The sequence below is a fragment of the Barbus barbus genome (assembly GCF_936440315.1).
Source record: "Barbus barbus genome assembly, chromosome: 1".
Taxonomy (NCBI): Eukaryota; Metazoa; Chordata; class Actinopteri; order Cypriniformes; family Cyprinidae; genus Barbus; species Barbus barbus.
The window spans coordinates 11,784,694-11,802,214 of NC_136729.1; the positions used below are offsets into that span (position 1 = coordinate 11,784,694).

At 37.2% G+C, this 17,521-nt stretch overlaps 2 protein-coding genes across 2 annotated transcripts in view; both read right to left on the minus strand.

The window, feature by feature from the left end:
* Positions 1-2,518, minus strand: part of LOC306871840 (kin of IRRE-like protein 1) — a 37,928-nt gene extending 35,410 nt beyond the window's left edge. The window contains exon 1 of the mRNA XM_079420028.1: positions 2,265-2,518. Within this exon, the coding sequence (XP_079276154.1) occupies positions 2,265-2,313 (49 nt within the window). The 5' untranslated portion in view covers positions 2,314-2,518. The remainder of the gene's footprint in view (positions 1-2,264) is intronic.
* Positions 2,519-8,099: 5,581 nt separating this feature from the next.
* LOC306874889 (uncharacterized protein) lies at positions 8,100-17,136 on the minus strand. Its single transcript, XM_079425203.1, has 10 exons — positions 16,872-17,136; positions 16,462-16,592; positions 14,087-14,279; positions 12,931-13,030; positions 12,657-12,829; positions 12,268-12,401; positions 11,933-12,074; positions 10,574-10,673; positions 9,434-9,524; positions 8,100-9,314 (listed from the first exon to the last, which is right to left on the minus strand). Exons 1-10 carry the CDS (start codon positions 16,948-16,950, stop codon positions 9,189-9,191), a joined length of 1,269 nt encoding a protein of 422 aa, XP_079281329.1. The 5' UTR covers positions 16,951-17,136; the 3' UTR covers positions 8,100-9,188.
* Between the last annotated feature and the right edge of the window lie 385 nt (positions 17,137-17,521).

The following is a 17,521-nucleotide window of genomic DNA, read 5'->3' on the forward strand; positions in this document are numbered from 1 at the left end:
CAATGTGTTTGGAATAACATGTAACAGTAAATGAGACGCTTAGTGAGCTATCATTACAAATAGAGCAGGTGGGCTCAATACCTTCAGTTCTAACCCTGCTCATACACACCTGCCTGTAATTTCTATGTGAACCTGAAGACCATAATAAGCTGGTTCAGGTGAGTTTGATTAGAGATAAATGAACTCAACTCAGCAGGAACACAGATATCCATGAACAGAAGCTGAATATCCACTGCTGCACATTCATTCCACAGTAATTTGTAAGTAGCTTTATTTCTTCCTTCTTTACTCTTTAGATTGTGCTGAAAAGTGATTTATTAACATTATTAACAACTGCATATGATTTTAGATTCAACAGAGTTCTTAGATTGTAAAGAGTTAACAATTACAGGACATGCCTGTGTACCAGTGTGATTCATGGGACGGCTGCAGGTTTTATTAGAAGTATTGCTTCTGAATGACTCCTGGCTGCCAAGGTGGAGTGGGTCTGATGCTTAAGCTCACATTACGACAGTCTGTCACTGTAAAATTACAGACCTCTTCATTACAAACAAGTACATAATGCACAAATAAAATAACACCTGACATGTTTAGGAATGCCTGATAAACCCATAATGAACAATTATACTGCAAAACATACTGCTAGGGTAACAAAAATGGAAACGTTAGTGTATCTGCTCTGCAACCTGGTCCAGTTTCGACTGCATGTGGAAATGAAGTGCACTCAGGCAACGAAGAACATCCCTTACAGTATATGTGCACGTAGTCATTTCTTGGGCAGGTTACTATGCTTCACAATGTGTGTTTAATGTTGACCTATATTACTACACTGCGTACAACACCATCAAACAGTTATTAGAAAGACAATGGCTGCATTGTAGTGAGGTCATCACAATTGCCTCTGCTAACCTTATGAAAGTCATTACAGTTATGCACCTCTTTAAAAAGGGATCTGATTGGCCAACTTACATGCCAAGTCATGTTGCTCTATGAGCCGAGGTGACTGGCCTGAGTATATTAGCGTTCCTACTGCACCGATACCTTAATACGTTCCACCTTAAGACATATAAATCATTACAAATGACATCAGTGCATGTGCATTACTGTACAGTTGTTCCAACAAAACCTATGTATGCAAAACACCAATGAATTCCCTTAAAATCTGTAAAATTGTCAGTCTGTCACATTCTGCCTGTTTTCCACAGACAAAATGAAGTCATACAAATTCAGAAGAAAACCAAGGTTGAGTAACTGATGACCAGAAATTAATTTTCCCTTTGCTACACTACCTGTAATGCACATTGTGCATTTTGCACTGAACTTTCATTCATTCTAGTACGTCATTCTACTTCATTTTTATACACTGTGTGATGCTGAACAAAGCCGTGTCTGAATCCATGGAAGACCAATCTCCCCAGATCTTGTCGCATGCTGTCGTTCAAAAGCTGCCATCAAGAGTCACCTGGACCTGTTTTCAAAAGGTATTTCTCGATGAATATGCATGTTTCTGCTTTGATTGTGGACCTTATGAGAATGGCTTACATCATCCATTCTACCTTGCCGGGACAAAAACACGCCCCTCACCTATGATGGAGTGGTCTGTACCTGCTCTCCCTCTTTCTCTGACTCACACACACACACACACACACACGCACAGTGTGTGACAGTAGACAATGGGGAGGGTGTCCGCATAGGCGCAATCACGGGAAAAGATGCTGTAATCTAACAGGTAGAGCTCGGTGCTGTCGCCTAGCAACTCGCTGGATACATTAATACAGGCGCACCTGGATTTGCAACAATGCAAGACATTAATTAGCCGTTCTGTGTGCAGTGAAAATAGTGGGTTATTTGTGATCCAACGCACTTGACTGTGAGTGTCAGACGGGGGCAGGTGCTGAAATTACCTGCGTGAAAAGCAAACGAAGTGTTGCGTTTCTTGATGCGGGAGTCTGTCAAAGACCCCCTGCGTGCGTATGCATGAACGTGTGCATGGGCGCGTGTCCTTTCCCCCATCAAACCTCTCGTCTAATTTGTATTCTCATGACGGGAGCATGACGGGAGGGAACGCCGCTGGCAGAGTTTAGTCATCCCGTTATAAACGGAATCGAACGACAGCACCGTAAACTCTGCGCGTGGAACGCAAAGGTCACGTTGCACCTTTATGACCGGACAGACGTGAACGCTGTAAAATCCTCTGCACATCTACCCCCTTTTCTCTCTCATTTGCGCTCACACATGAGCGTTCATCAAACGGAGTCTCTTACCTCTGTGAAAACTCAACGCCAAACTCAGAAGCAGCAGCAGTCCCTGCATGGTTCAAATCTCCGCATGGGGAGCGTCAAAATCCCTCCAACGGTGGATTATAATCCTTCCATTCACGTGTCCGCTGTGTATTGGCCCTTGTCGCCCCCCTTCGCTACTTTTTAGCGCATTTCTAGTCGTTTTTCTTCAGCCGTTCCCTCTTTTGCCCTCCTTTCTTGCCCTAACGCTCCGGTTTCTTATTAGTGGCACATTCCTCTCTCTCTCTCTCTCTCTTTCGTGTCAGCAGCTGCTCCCTCCCTTTCTGTTTCTTTTCAGCGATGTCCAATTCATGAACGAATCTTTCTCTTGAATTGAATCTTTTCAATGAATCGGTTCACAAACTTGCTGAACGGTGGTTACTAATCGGACTGAATCTGTCCGAGAGGTTCTCGAGTCAAAACTGATTCGTGAATCAAAACATTATTTTTCGGAGAGTTGCATGCAAAATGCGCGTTAATTAATTTTTTCGCCGAAGTCTTGGACCATTATGAGGACCAGAGTACTTTTGGTCATTCAGGTGTGTAATCTGAATATCCTTATTGGAATATTACCCCCCTCCCCCCATTACTTTATAAAAGTAATATAACTGATTACATTTGATTACTTTTCTAAATGTCTGATGTTCATTTTCAAACATGTATCCTACAGTAGTATTCAACACTGATTACTGTCACTTTCGAAATTCTTCATCTCTTGAATTAAGATTATAGGCTAATACCCTAATTTAATTTAAAGCACAGCCACCACAAAATCAGACTTACTTTGGGATCATTTTGAGGTTGAATACAGATTTTAAATAAAATTAAATTGAATTAGCCTACATAATTTGGTTGTTTCCCAACACTAGTAATTAAACGAACAAGTATTAAACAGCAACAGCATACATAAATACATTGTATGTATGTACATACAATCATACATGCATGAAATATAAACAGACAGAGACATAATACATTATATGAGGATATAGTGTTTGACTTCTTGTTTTTTTTTTGTTTTTTTTTTGTGCCTAAATTTAGTCATGTGTAGGCGAGTTATTGACAGTAGCGGATTCTTTCCTAAAATTTGCATTCATGTATAAACGACTAACCAAGAGTAATAAACCAATGCGTTTGTGTTGTTAAAAAGAAAAATAGTTCTTTGGACATTCAGGTTTTTTTTTTTTTTTTTTTTTTTTAAATAAGAAAAAATGTTTTGACAAACAAAATGAGATTAAATCCCCTGTTCTGTTTTACAGAAGGTACTTTTTCCTCTATACTTTGAAGTGCTTAAAATATTCGCTGTTTTTGAACCGGTTCTTTGAAACGAACGCTCGAAAGAACCGATTCGCAGAACTGAGTCGAACTGTCCATCTCTATTTCCTTTTAACCAGTCCTGTTCAATTGCCCTCCCTCTCTAGAACTCCTCGGCGACAAAAAGAATAGACCCCGCGGGAGCGAGGAAAATAAACCATCTCATTCATGCGCATCGTACAGATTGGACTCGCATTTTTCTCCTTACAACAAGGACTTTGAGGGGCAAAATGTTGACAGCATATTTGTTGATGGTCAGATGTACTGTAATTGGCCAGTGAAGATAGAAAATAGAGAAACGCGGTTATGAATTGAAACCTGTCTAGGAATGCAATTGTAGTTTGGCAATACAAGGGTATTTAGGTCACTCGACTGACAAATTTGAAACCCTGGGGTTACTGTCATGATCTTTCAGACTTACGTTTACTGAACGCATATTAATGTTTGTGCTCTGCCACCTGCTGGACAGAATTTGAACCACAGAACAGAATTCGGACTAGCGACAAAATTACAGGGGATATTAGTTTTGATTGAATGATAATGTTATCATTATAAGCTTCTGGTTGAGTCAGTTTGCTACCCTATATAAACTGGTAATGCAAAATACAATTTTGGCGCATAAAAATATTCCTGATTTGTAGTGCATTGTCCCTGTTATTCATGGATAAATGTATAATATATGGTGGCTTGAAGTACTTTATGCAAATTAAATCATGCTATTTAAATGTTTACTATTTGAATAATTTAAATGTCAGTTTTACCTCTGTCTCAGCATCACGGTGTTTTGCCAAAATATGTTTTATGGGATTAAAATAAAATTTATATGTGCATATGTGAGCGGGTTAAGAAAAACTAGATGTTAGTGTAAGATATAACATTAATAGGTTTATAAAATTTCATAAATCATTTTAAATCATTGTCACCTGTGTGTGTGTGTGTGTGTGTTTGTGTGAAAGAGAGAAGAGAGTTTTTAATAACATAAATTAAACAAATCTTCACATTTTTTTTATTTGTCGATAGATGTAAATTTACAGTGATTGGATACAGATTTTTTTTTTAATCAGTCCAAATAAAATGCTCTTTATTTTTCAGGGTTTACATTTCTTAAATTTTTTTTCTGTATGCTTTTAGTCAACGCACACATAAGAAGCAGCCTTAAACTATTACACTCATATCTTTCATGTGTAGCCTATTAAATGCACAAAAGCAATTAACATGCCCCATCCAAGAGCTGCACTGCATCTCTGCCGGGACTCGAACCCGGAGCCTCTGGATTAGAAGTCCAGCATGCTATTCCATTGCGCCACAGAGACCGAGCCAATAAAAATCGATCAGACCCGCTTTAGAGACACTGCACAGCGTATGGCTTCATCAGCATCCAGCAGCATCAGGACCACACCGCCGCCAATTTGGTTCTCCGAGGACTGCCAGTAGAAGGAGCTCTACGCTCAACTAAACAGCCGCAGTGCAGACTCCAGTGCAGTTTGTTACTGTCACAATTACTGTCCACAAAAAACAGTGGTTACTATAGGATATACCATAAAACTGTTTTTTACTGTAAAACCATAATATAGCCTAATTGTAAAATGTATTTTCTTTCTGTTTTAGTCTTTCCTTTGCTGACAACAAACATTTTTGGTAACACTTTCTAGGGACCAATTCTCCCTATTACTAGTTGCTTATTAGCATGCCTATTATTAACATATTGGCTGTTTATTAGTAGCCTTTTCATATGACAACACTGAAGAAATGATACTTTGCTACAATGTGAAGTAGTGAGTGTAAAGCTTGTATAACAGTGTAAATTTGCTGTCCCCTCAAAATAACTCAACACACAGCCATTAATGTCTAAACCGCTGGCCACAAAAGTGAGTACACACCTAAGTGAAAATGTTCAAATTGGGCCCAAAGTGTCAATATTTTGTGTGGCCACCATTATTTTCCAGCACTGCCTTAACCCTCTTGGGCATGGAGTTCACCAGAGCTTCACAGGATGCCACTGGAGACCTCTTCCACTCCTCCATGATGACATCACAGAGCTGGTGGATGTTAGAGACCACCTTCATCTAATGTTAGACCACCTTCCATTTGAGGATGCCCCACAGATGCTCAATAGGGTTTAGGTCTGGAGACATGCTTGGCCAGTCCATCACCTTTACCCTCAGCTTCTTTAGCAAGGCAGTGGTTGTTTTGGAGGTGTGTTTGGGGTCGTTATCATGTTGGAATACGGCCCTGCGGCCCAGTCTCTGCTTCAGTATGTCACAGTACATGTTGGCATTCATGGTTCCCTCAATGAACTGTAGCTCCCCAGTGCCGGCAGCACTCATGCAGCCCCAGACCGGGACACTCCCACCACCATGCTTGACTGTAGGCAAGACACACTTGTCTTTGCACTCCTCACCTGGTTGCCGCCACACACACTTGACACCATCTGAAACCAATAAGTTTATCTTGGTCTCATCAGACCACAGCACATGGTTCCAGTAATCCATGTCCTTAGTCTGCTTGTCTTCAGCAAACTGTTTGCGGGCTTTCTTGTGCATCATCTTTAGAAGAGGCTTCATTCTGGGATGACAGCCATGTAGACCAATTTGATTCAGTGTGTGGCGTATGGTCTGAGCACTGACAGGCTGATCCCCACCCCTTCAACCTCTGCAGCAATGCTGGCAGCACTCATACGTCTATTTCGCAACCTCTGGATATGACTCTGAGCACATGCACTCAACTTCTTTGGTCGACCATGGCGAGCCCTGTTCTGAGTGGAACCTGTCCTGTTAAACCGCTGTATGGTCTTGGCCACTGTGCTGCAGCTCAGTTTCAGGGTCTTGGCAATCTTCTTATAGCCTACGCCATCTTTATGTAGAGCAACAATTCTTTTTTTCAGATCTTCAGCGAGTTCTTTGCCATGAGGTGCCATGTTGAACTTCCAGTGACCAGTATGAGAGACTGAGAGCGATAACACCAAATTTAACACACCTGCTCCCCATTCACACCTGAGACCTTGTAACACTAACAAGTCACATGACACCGGGGAGAGAAAATGGCTAATTGGGCCAACTTGGACATTTTCACTTAGGGGTGTACTCACTTTTGTGGCCAGCGGTTTAGACACGTTGTGAGTTGGCAGGGCTCCAGCATGGATGAATCTAAAGTTTTGAGGTGAATGTGTAGCTGTCAGTCACAGCTTCACATTCAAAAATTAAATTTTGCATGCTTGTTTAGAATGAAATTATGCATTATTATACACAGTTTTGAGAGAAGTTGTTTGCTTTATTTTAGGTATAATAGGCCTTTGGGTACACTATGTAAAGAACATATTATAAAATTACCGGTTTACAATTGTCCAAATGCTCAGCTGTTTTTTTGATAATTATTGACCTAGATAGTCTAGAGAATAGTACTGCACTGATTTGATTGATTTTGAGTTAAATACTGAGGGCTAGTTGACAAAAAATAGTTTATTTTTTAATAATCTTAAATACCTAAAGAACAGTATGATTGACAGCAGTGATCCTAGAGGCAAAGTTGATCAGAATGAGAAGATCTATCGTATGATATGAAGAGATAGTGTATAAGTGAATATTATGAACATTTTATTGCAATTTGAGTTCATTTACTATAGAAATACTGTGTTTTTGAGGCCAATCTCCATGAAAACTTGCATTTGTCATCTGACACGTTTTCACCACGTTTCGTAAAGTTTGGAGCTTTCGAATAGGTTTTTATAGGCTTTTGGGTGTGTATATATATAGCCATGTCCCTTTTCTAAATAATCCCGTTATAGCTAACCAAAGGAAAAAATTCAACATTGTTTTTGATAATTATTGATCTAGGGAGTCCAGAGAATTGTTCTGTTGTGGTTTTATCGAGATTGAGCGAAAAACCTAGGACTAGTTCGCAAAAGTAGGTTTTAAACATGATTGAGAATATTTAATGAACGACTTGACGGCATTAGTCCCAGAGGCAAAGTTGTTCAGAATGAGATCTATCATATGATATGAAGATCTAGTGTATGTGTGAATATATGAACATGTTCTAAAATTTGAGGTCATTTTCTATACAAATATTGTTTTAGTGAGGCCTATTTAACTGTTATTGCGCCACCTATGATCCAACTTTGCATGGCTATTAAGAATCATCTTCCACATGTTTCGTAAAGTTTGGAGCTTTCGAATAGGTTTTATAGGCTTTTGGGTATATTTGGCCGCACCCCTTTTCTAAATGACCCCATTATAAGTAACCAAAGGACAGAATTCAAAATGTTTTTCATAATTATTGATCTAGAGAGTCCAGAGAATATTACTGCAGTGGTTTGATCGATATTGAGCTAAAAACCAGGGACTAGTTTGCAAAAGTAGGTTTTTTTTTTTTTTACATATTTGTGAATAATTAATGAACAATTTGATAGCAATAGTTCTAGAGGCAAAGTTGTGCATTATGAGGATATCTAACATATGATGTGAAAATCATGCATTTTAAATTAAAAGAGTACAGCTAACGAAGCATTGCTGTGGAAATGGTTTATTCTCGTACTGAATCAGAGAAACCCTATTTACACACGATGTCTCCATTGCGCAGAAAGCAGACCACCCAGGCAAGACCGTTACACCCAGTTATGCAAACAATTTAATTACAGGAAAATACTATGTTTACTTAAACTTGACATAAAACAAAGTATGAAAATAAATACAATTTTAACTTTTAAGGTATTTCATTTTATGTACAATTTATACAAATATATTTATATCTTTTTGAATATGTCATGTGACATTCTATATCCATTTGTTAGTCAAAAATGTGAACATTATACATCAGTGGTCTCAAACTCAGTTCCTGGAGGGCCACAGCTTTGCAGAGTTTAGCTCCAACTCACCTGCTTGGAAGCTTCTAGTAATCCTGAAGAGCTTGATCAGCTGGATCAGGTGTGTTTGAGCTATGGCCCTCCAGGAATTGAGTTCGAGACCAATGATATACATATTTAGAGTCAAGAACATTTTTCTTTTTGGAATGCAGTAAACCACACTTTAATACATGTAACAATTCACAGTATATAGAAAACCTAATTTCTTTAAAGTTTTTTTCTTTTATTTTTTAGCAGTACATTTAGTTTGTAAACTGTGCAAGAACACCCACAAGACCATAAATGCAGCTGTATAAACAAGCATAGAAAAGTTCTGTAATGGTGCAAGAGATCAAAGGTCACAATTTCCACATTTCATGAACCTTTTTGCAGTGTTCCTCTATCAAGCTGCATGAAGCTGCTTATGACGTCCGCCGGCCTCTGGACACAGTGGGTACAATGCGAGCGTCACATACTAGATAATCAGAGCCCCTGGAAAGTCTGTTGATTACATTTCTTATCTTCACAAGCCACTGTCGTGCCAAGAAGAGCAATTTACTGGCAACTGTAATAAGTCAGGTCGAAGTCCATTCAAAAAATGTAGGTGGAGCCTGAGTTCATAATCCATCAACAGATGAAACAGACAATAGGAGTTTAATCCTCCTCCTTGCACAGACATTTTCCCGTCAGTGTAGGTTTTACATTCACCGTGAGACCTTCCTGATGTCCTGGAGATTTTCAGTCATCAGAAGTTTTTATACCTGCTTGTGCGTTGCATTTGTTGTGGTTGGTACAAGTGGTGTCTCAAGTTCGAGACTTATCGTGCTTTCTACGATTTCTTCAGTAGGGACATATAGTCTGTCACCTGTGGGACTCTGATGCTGAAAGAGATTGAATCAAGAATATTAATTACAGATTTTATTTTTTAATGGGGGAATGTGTGAATCTGAACGGTTTCTGATTGTGAAACCAATAAATAATAATTGGCTGCACAATTTACCCATCGATCCTCTGTTATTCTGCTGTTGTTGAACATGTCCTTAATGAAGAGTGTTGGCTCTGGGATTTTTGGGAATATGATGTCTTTATGTCTGAAGGAAGACAAGCAAATTCAGATTTCAGTTCATTCCAGGCCTAATAAAGATAAGATAAGATATCCCTTTATTCGTCCCACAGTGGGGAAATTTCTTTACAGCAGCAAAGAAGAAATTGTGCAAATAAAAATAAAAAATACAGTACATAAATACAAAAGAAAAGTAAAGACAAAAACAATAATTGCACTTCCAAACAAATTGCACTAATTTCAACAGATTGCACAGGGGTAATATTGCACAGATTAAAAAAGTAATTATTACTAACATTACACAGTTTAAAATACCACTATTGCACAGTTCTATTGCAACGAAACAATGATATAATAAAGATAATGCTATAGTCTCAAATGGTGTTATTGCACAGTTGATATTACACCCAAATCTAAGACAAGATAAATAATAATAAATAATATTGTAATATGAAATGTAAGTTATTGTACAAATTCAGATATTACAACATTATATTGCAGTATACAACTATATGGAGACTGGTTCACCGAGAGCAGCTCTGATTGTACAATCTAATAGCAGCAGGAAGAAAAGACCTTCGATATCGCTCCTTCAGACACTTTGGATGTAACAGTCTATCGCTGAAGGAGCTGCTCAGAGATGTAACTGTTTCATACAGGACGTGAGACTCATTCTCCAGCAATGATGATAACTTAGCTACCATCCTCCTTTCTCCCACCTCCTGTACAGTATCCAGAGAAATCCCCAGAACTGAGCTGGCCGCCTTAATCAGTTTGTTCAATCTCTTCCTGTCTGCAATAGAGATCCTACTACTCCAACAGACCACTCCATAAAATATGGCTGACGCCACCACTTAATCAATATTCAGTTAAATATTTAAAGTACTTAAAAGTATTTGCCCATTTTTAACTTCTAACTAAATACTGATCAGGTTCAATAGTATCTGTGTTTCACAGGACATACAAATAGGATATAAAGAAATCTTAAAAATATAAAACATGATGGAACAGTATTGTTTCAAATTTGTTCTTCTTAAAAAGAAGAGCAGAACAATGAGAATCTAAATCATTCATCACCTTCTGAGCAGCACAAGAGCCACTATCAGGCAACAGGAAACTATGAACGGGATAATAATGACAGCCAGCAATGCGAGCAAATTCGGATCTCCGTTCTGACCTACGAAACAGCACAAGGAAAACATTCAAGTTCAGCTGTCAAAGACCAGAGGAAAGCACATTTCATTTGCAGGATGTGAAGCAAGTAACTGTACATAAACTACCATTCAAAAGTTTAGGCTCAGCAAGTTTTTTTAGTTTTTTTGGAAATAATTAATATTTCCAATAAATGCTCTTTTGAACTTCCAATTCATTCAAAAATCTTTAATAAATAAATAAATAAATCACAGTTTCCACAAAAAGACATCAACATTGATAAGAAATTTAGCTTGAGCAGCAAAAATATGTGACCCTGGACCACAAAACCAGTCATAAGTAGCACATTTATATATTTGTAGCAATGGGCAACAATGCATTGTTTGAGTCAAAATTATTGATTTTTCTTTTATGCCAAAAATCATTAGGATATTAAGTAAAGATCTTGCTCCATGAAGATATTTTTATAAATTTCCTACCATAAATATATCAAAACTTAATTTTTGATTAGTAATATGCATTGCTAAGGACTTCATTTGGACAACTTTAAAAAGCAATTTTCTTAATATTTTGAGACACCGGATTTTCAAAAGTTGCATCTCAGCCAAATATTGTCCTATCCTAACAAACCATACATCATCTGAAAACTGAATAAATTCGCTTTTTCGCTCCATTGATGTATAAATCTTAATTTTAAAAAAATGACCCTTATGACTGGTTTTGTGGTCCAGGGTCACATATTAGAATGATTTCTGAAGGATCATGTGACACTGAAGACTGTAATGAGTAATGATGCTGAAAATTACAAATTAAAATATAAAACAGTTACTTTAAATTTTAATTTGCATTTTTTTCCCCCATGTAACTGTTTTACTGTTATTTTATTATCAAATAAATGTATACTTTGTGAACATAAAATCTTCCTGACCCCAAACTTAATGTAAATGAAGGGGATTATCATTATAAAAATCTAAGTAAAGTCTAAAGGTGAAGTTTATTATTTTAGGATGTTTCCTCAGGTTGTGGCAGTTCATGAGCAGTTTTATTTATTAAAACTGACATTTTTCTTTGTTATATACAGTACAATTTACATTAAAATGGTCCAGGAAACTAAAATTGTCCTGCATGCCTTTTTTATTTTTACTGTTTTACCCTTGTTGCAGGCTTCCTATTACTATGAGTATTTTCTATAACATTTGAATTACATTCCTAATACTTTAACAATCTAAACACAGAGTCATTATCATAGTTGAATATGATGCTGATTGCTAGGCCCAGACGTACCGTATTCCACCTCGTCACTCAGGTCACTCTTCCCTGCACCACATTTGCCTGAGAAGATGATCTGTACTCTGGCTCTGTACTTGCAGTTTGAGTCATAGCCCACTTCATATTCGCTATGTAGTATGACCTTTTCTGCTACAATCTGTAAACGCAACAACAGAAAGGATCAGAAAATCATAGAATATAAGAAGCCAAGTCTTGTTTAATATGACATTATGTGCTACACTCCATAGCGCAATAATAGCTCTGCCAAGGCAGTGCTTTAAATGTGTGTTGATACATATTGCATTGTTTAAATTTCCTCTTTCATCAAAAGAGGGCAGAACATGATTTACCTCATCACACTTGCTGTATGTGTAGTTGTATTTGTAGCACTCATGAAAAAACTCATCTAAATCGGAGTTGTTTGTTTGAAAACGCAGATTCTGCCCATCTCTCTGGATCATAAGTTGAGGTTTGTTTAGTTTCACTGCAAAGAAAGCCCCACAAAAGAAGACTATTAACTAGTGAAACAAACAAACAGTGAGGCAATTGACATTAGAAAATGTGTAAAATGTAGCTAATTTCTCAGCTCTTGCAGATATAGTTTGATGTTTCCTTAATGTAATCAACTATTTTTTTCTTAAATAATTTGCTGTTGTGAAAATGACAACTCAACATGCTGTATTTGAGAAAACTGGCTGTTTAACTGCCTTTCTGTGCATGTTAAAACAAGTGCGTTTACCGTATTGTGTTGGCCGTTCATCCATGAAAGTGTTGCTTACAGGTTCACCCTTATAAGTGCCATTGAACAGATAGAACATGTTTGCAGTTATGTTCTTGAGAAATGCATCGTGTATAACGCATTCTCCAATCTTCATATCATTGCACTTTATTACTGTATTTTTCTGATGTGACCTGAAACACACAGATTAACAACCAATGCATGGATGATGGGAATATAAACGACAAATAAAAGGGAAATAAACAAAACAATGGTAAGAAAAAGAGTTACGCACCAGTAATAAAAACCAAGGTCTTGGACGACGACAACAGGACTCCAAGTGCACTTCAACCTTTTATGGGAATACTCATAGCCCCTGTTTTTCACCAGTGTCACTGAAATAAATGTGGAGATTTCAAATCAGTCCCCAAGACTGGAATTCTAAAATGATATGAATTCATGAATATTAAATGAATCTGTGGATTATGTAAGAAGTGAATCTTAATGCTTGAGTTCCTTGGCTATGAAAATCAGTGGATTATTCTGTAAGCCTTGATGGTCTATGAAAACTCACTGGAACATTCAGAACTCAAAGAGACTCTGAATGAACATGAATGCAGTTACAGTGAGGCAACAAGAGGAAAGCAGGGAAGATGCTATTATTCCCACAGAAAATGTATTGTTAGTAACAGGAAAAACTAACAATAAAGAAAAAAACAAGCTGCTATTCTGCATATTAGTGGCTAAACAATGTTTTTTGTTGTTTTTTTGCAAAGCAGGATCGCTGAAACATACGATATTGCACAATTTAATTTAAAGATAGTAAATAACATGTACAATACTGCTACAATAAAATTTATTTGACATTTACTTAAATAATCTGAAATATTTTAAATGTATGCATTTTAAATTGAAAGAAAAAATTTAACTTAGTTTTGGAAAACATACTTTGGATAGCAACCTCTTGATTCTGTTCTGTAATTTTTATTGTAGGAGTGTATATAACACAAATTTGACATATCTTTCACAGTGAATATTAGTATTAAATTCATTAAATTTAAAATTAATATTAAACCAGATACTAATGCAGAGGGAATGGTAGAAAACGGAGATTCAGTGTGAATGTGCAAAACCGTTTGTTTGGCACATTTCAGGGCCTAATATTTTGTGATCCTGTAATGCAGACTTTTTAAAAAGGCTATTATTGCAGGATGGATCAGCTAAAAACTACTCAATAGCAAACCTACAGCTCTTAAATTAATTGTTAAAATAAACTGTTCATCTTGTGACTTTCTTCTTAAGTAAAACGCATCAAAGGATTGTTTGTTCTTTATCCAATAATACCATAACACGTAATAAAATAAACATACCTTACTTAAGATCAATATGAAATTATTAAAAATTTACCAAAAAGCATTTAACATGAGATAGTTGGTTATCATGCAGGGTACCTGTAGGTGGAGGGATGCTAATGTCCAAAGATGAACTATGGTTTTTGTTTACACAGTTTTCAGGGTTCACTGTAACACTGATGCACAGTCCATTCTCATTGGAGATATCAAATTTGCAGGTCGTGTTTTGGACTCTCCTGGTGTGGCTATTTTCTTTTCTTTGCATCTCTTGTTTGGATTTTACAGAACAGTCCTGTTGGTGACAGAGGATTTTCATGTAAAATACAGTCTGATTGTACTTGTTTATTTTGTGTGTGTGTGTATGTGTGTGCGAATCACTCTATACGGAGTAAAAATGAGTCACTTGTTTCTAATGAAAACCTCCCATTATTCCTTTCCGGAATATTTTTCCCAGTTACAGCTTTTTCAAGATGATAAAGCAATCAAAAATAATGTAAAAAACATTATCTTTACTAGGCACAAAGGCATACAATATTTTAATATATTTTAGGGATTATTTGTGCATAAATTGAATTACAATGCAAAGCAAGCGGTTGTTGAACAAGCAGTGCCTGCAGGTCAACAGACCGGCTCCAAAAGGAAAATACACAAGAGCATAAGTAAAGTATCACGTTGTTAGACAAACCACACAAATGAATTTGCATTTTTAATCTCTTTTTTACTATATAAAGACATTACTACACAAACACACACTGGTTTCCATGTTTTATGGGGACTCTCCATAGGGATATTGGTTTTCATACTGTACAAACTGCACTTTCTATTCGCTTACCCAAATCCTACCCCTAAACCTTTCTGCATTTTTAGATTCTGAATGATTTATAACTTTGTTTCCTTATGGGGACCAAAAAAAAAAAGTCCCCACAATGTCAAAATGTACTTTCCTTATAATTTAGGGAATATATATATGAGTACTGTTTCAAATGTAAATATTGCAACACTAATATTTTGTTCCATATTATTTTACAATTTTGAACACACAATCATAAATAAAGTTGCTAAGAATCCAAACAATAGAGTTCCAGAACTTGCTTTTTTCCCCTCTTCCTCTCACTTTACCAAACCTTGATATTGTGCCTAATGTATGGTGGGGGTCTTAGACTTAAGTGCTGGTCTAATCTAATGATACGATTTAAATCAATGGCATATTAAATACAGCCTGTGTCAAACTTCATGATATCAGTACAACTGGCCGTGCTGTTTGCTAACCCGACTGGTTCTCCTATAGACGGAAGTGACTTTTCAGAAGTACTATGTTTAACTCTGAAATTCCCTAAAATACCACAGGTACCTATCAAATCAACCAAAGATCACCCAAATCAGAATATCTGTTTGTAATTAATGTGTAACATGTACACAAGTATTTGAACACGATTAGTTTCAAATGTGTGTCGTAAGAACCTAAAACACATTATTTGATTGCAAGGGCTCAATTTGTAACCTCAGTTTGCTTTTTCAATTAATCAATAAATAACAAATAGTGAAATGATGTTTTATTAACAAGGTTTAGGAAGAGCACGATCAGATAATCAACCAATCTGGCACAGGTTTAACTCGTTTAGCTAACCATCCTAACTAGCACAATACGGATATATATGCAGCCTACCTACCTCTGTCCAATGACAGTTTTCCGGCATCCCTCCTCCACCCCAACTCCTCAGTCCTAATCTATTTTTTCCCCATATTAGGGATGGGGGGAGTTCTCTGGGTTAGGACTATATTCCGGGCTCGGAGCCCTCTCCCGAGACAGCACACCAAAATATTTGCTCTCAGATTGAGACCCATTCGTGAACTTTTGCCTTCAGTATCCGGAGTGACCGCCACAGTTGAGCAGTAATAACAACAACCAAACATTTCCAGTAAGTGTTGATTTTTATTTTTTTTCAGTGCATCAGCTTGGAGGAATTCCGGCCCAATCCTTCTTAAACTCAGCAACAGCTTGGTCTTGTTTTGCTGGGATTGCTCTCCTCAGGACATTTTTATTGGATTGAAGTTTGGGAATTTGACTTTGGAAATTCAAATTCATTTCTGACTTAACTATTTAACAGCAGACTTGCTATAGGCCTACAGCATATCCTCCAGTCAAACATATTAAACTTTGAGGAATTGTTTTTTGGACAATCCGGCTGTACAGTACTACACTGTTGGATCTTAAACCCACAAAATGTGGCGAGGATCAGACTTTCATCGAGAAGACCCAGGTTTATGTTCTGTCAATAGTGCAGGAACTCACTCAAACTTAAATTTGATCATAAAACTGATCCCAAAGGTTCACACAGCCTATTTATTCCATTAAAAAATGTTATTTTAAAAATAACAAATCTCAAAGATCACAGCATCAATAAAAACATACATCACAGACTTTCTAGTTTCTAAGAGGAAATGCAGTTTATTCAAATAGAGAAGTGACTCACCTGAGAATGGCGCACTTCTACCGTGTAATTCACTTTGCAACCAGGGTCTAGATCCTTCGGCTTGTCCCATGTCAAATTAAGAGTGAAAGGTGTTTCCCATTTGAAAGCCAGGTTCCTTGGTGGAGGGAGCTCTGTGGGGGTCAAGAGGAGTGGAACAATGTTAAGAGGAACTATAAAACAACAACAAAGTTCAGTAACAGTAGTAGCGGTAGTAACATTCTGTTGTTTGTTTGTAGTAGTAACAAACTGCTACAGAGAGCAAGCAAGCTGAGACGAGAAGCAGGTTTAGGAAAAATATTTGACGTCACAGCTTTCGGGAATTATACAGGATATGCCGCACGCGCAGTCATAGGAAAACTTCAGGGAAGCACGTTCCTGACAAACACGCAACATAAAAACAGTAAACCCACCTGATATGCCTTCAACTCCGACGAACGTGAGTGAGACAGAGAAGCATATCATTAGGGAGATATCCCAAACTTGAAACATCCTCTTGAAGGGTTTATCGGATAGCCTATTCCGTGGAAAAGTCCCTTAATCCTGTGTTGATATACTCAAAACGCGATATATTTTTTCCTTTTCCCTTTACTTTTTAAGTAAGCGACATAATAAATCAACAGTTAAATGGACAATCGACGCGTCTGTCAGCCTCGCGCTCGAAGCAGCAGTGTGACTGGAGTTTGTTGGACGCGCTGTCAGACCTCAGAGGGTGGAGCGAGTGAACTCATTCACATGCGCTCTATGGATTAAAGGGAACTTGTTAATGGCATTACCTCGTTAATAGAAAACGATAGAGGAAAGAATCACTGTAAGAAATAAAAATAGCCTAACAGAAAAAATACTGGAAGTTTACCGGGACATTAATTAATCCATTCATTTTACAAACACACCCCTTAACTCTTAAACACAATACAGTGTAAAACTAATAAATAGGTAAAACACCTGTAAAATAAATAAATACGACAAATTCCATATTAAAAGATAAATTAATAAAGATATACAAACAATTTATAGGCTAATAGGCGACATACAATAGGCTACACTAAAAAAACCAATAGAA

Excerpts from the sequence above, each read along its gene's own strand:
- LOC306874889 (XM_079425203.1), bottom strand. The coding sequence starts at position 16,950 with ATGTTTCAAGTTTGGGATATCTCCCTAATGATATGCTTCTCTGTCTCA. Across the intron at positions 12,402-12,656 it reads TGAACGGCCAACACAATACG|TGAAACTAAACAAACCTCAA; the intron begins GTAAACGCACTT and ends CTTTCTTTGCAG. Across the intron at positions 9,525-10,573 it reads GCTCTTGTGCTGCTCAGAAG|ACATAAAGACATCATATTCC; the intron begins GTGATGAATGAT and ends GTCTTCCTTCAG.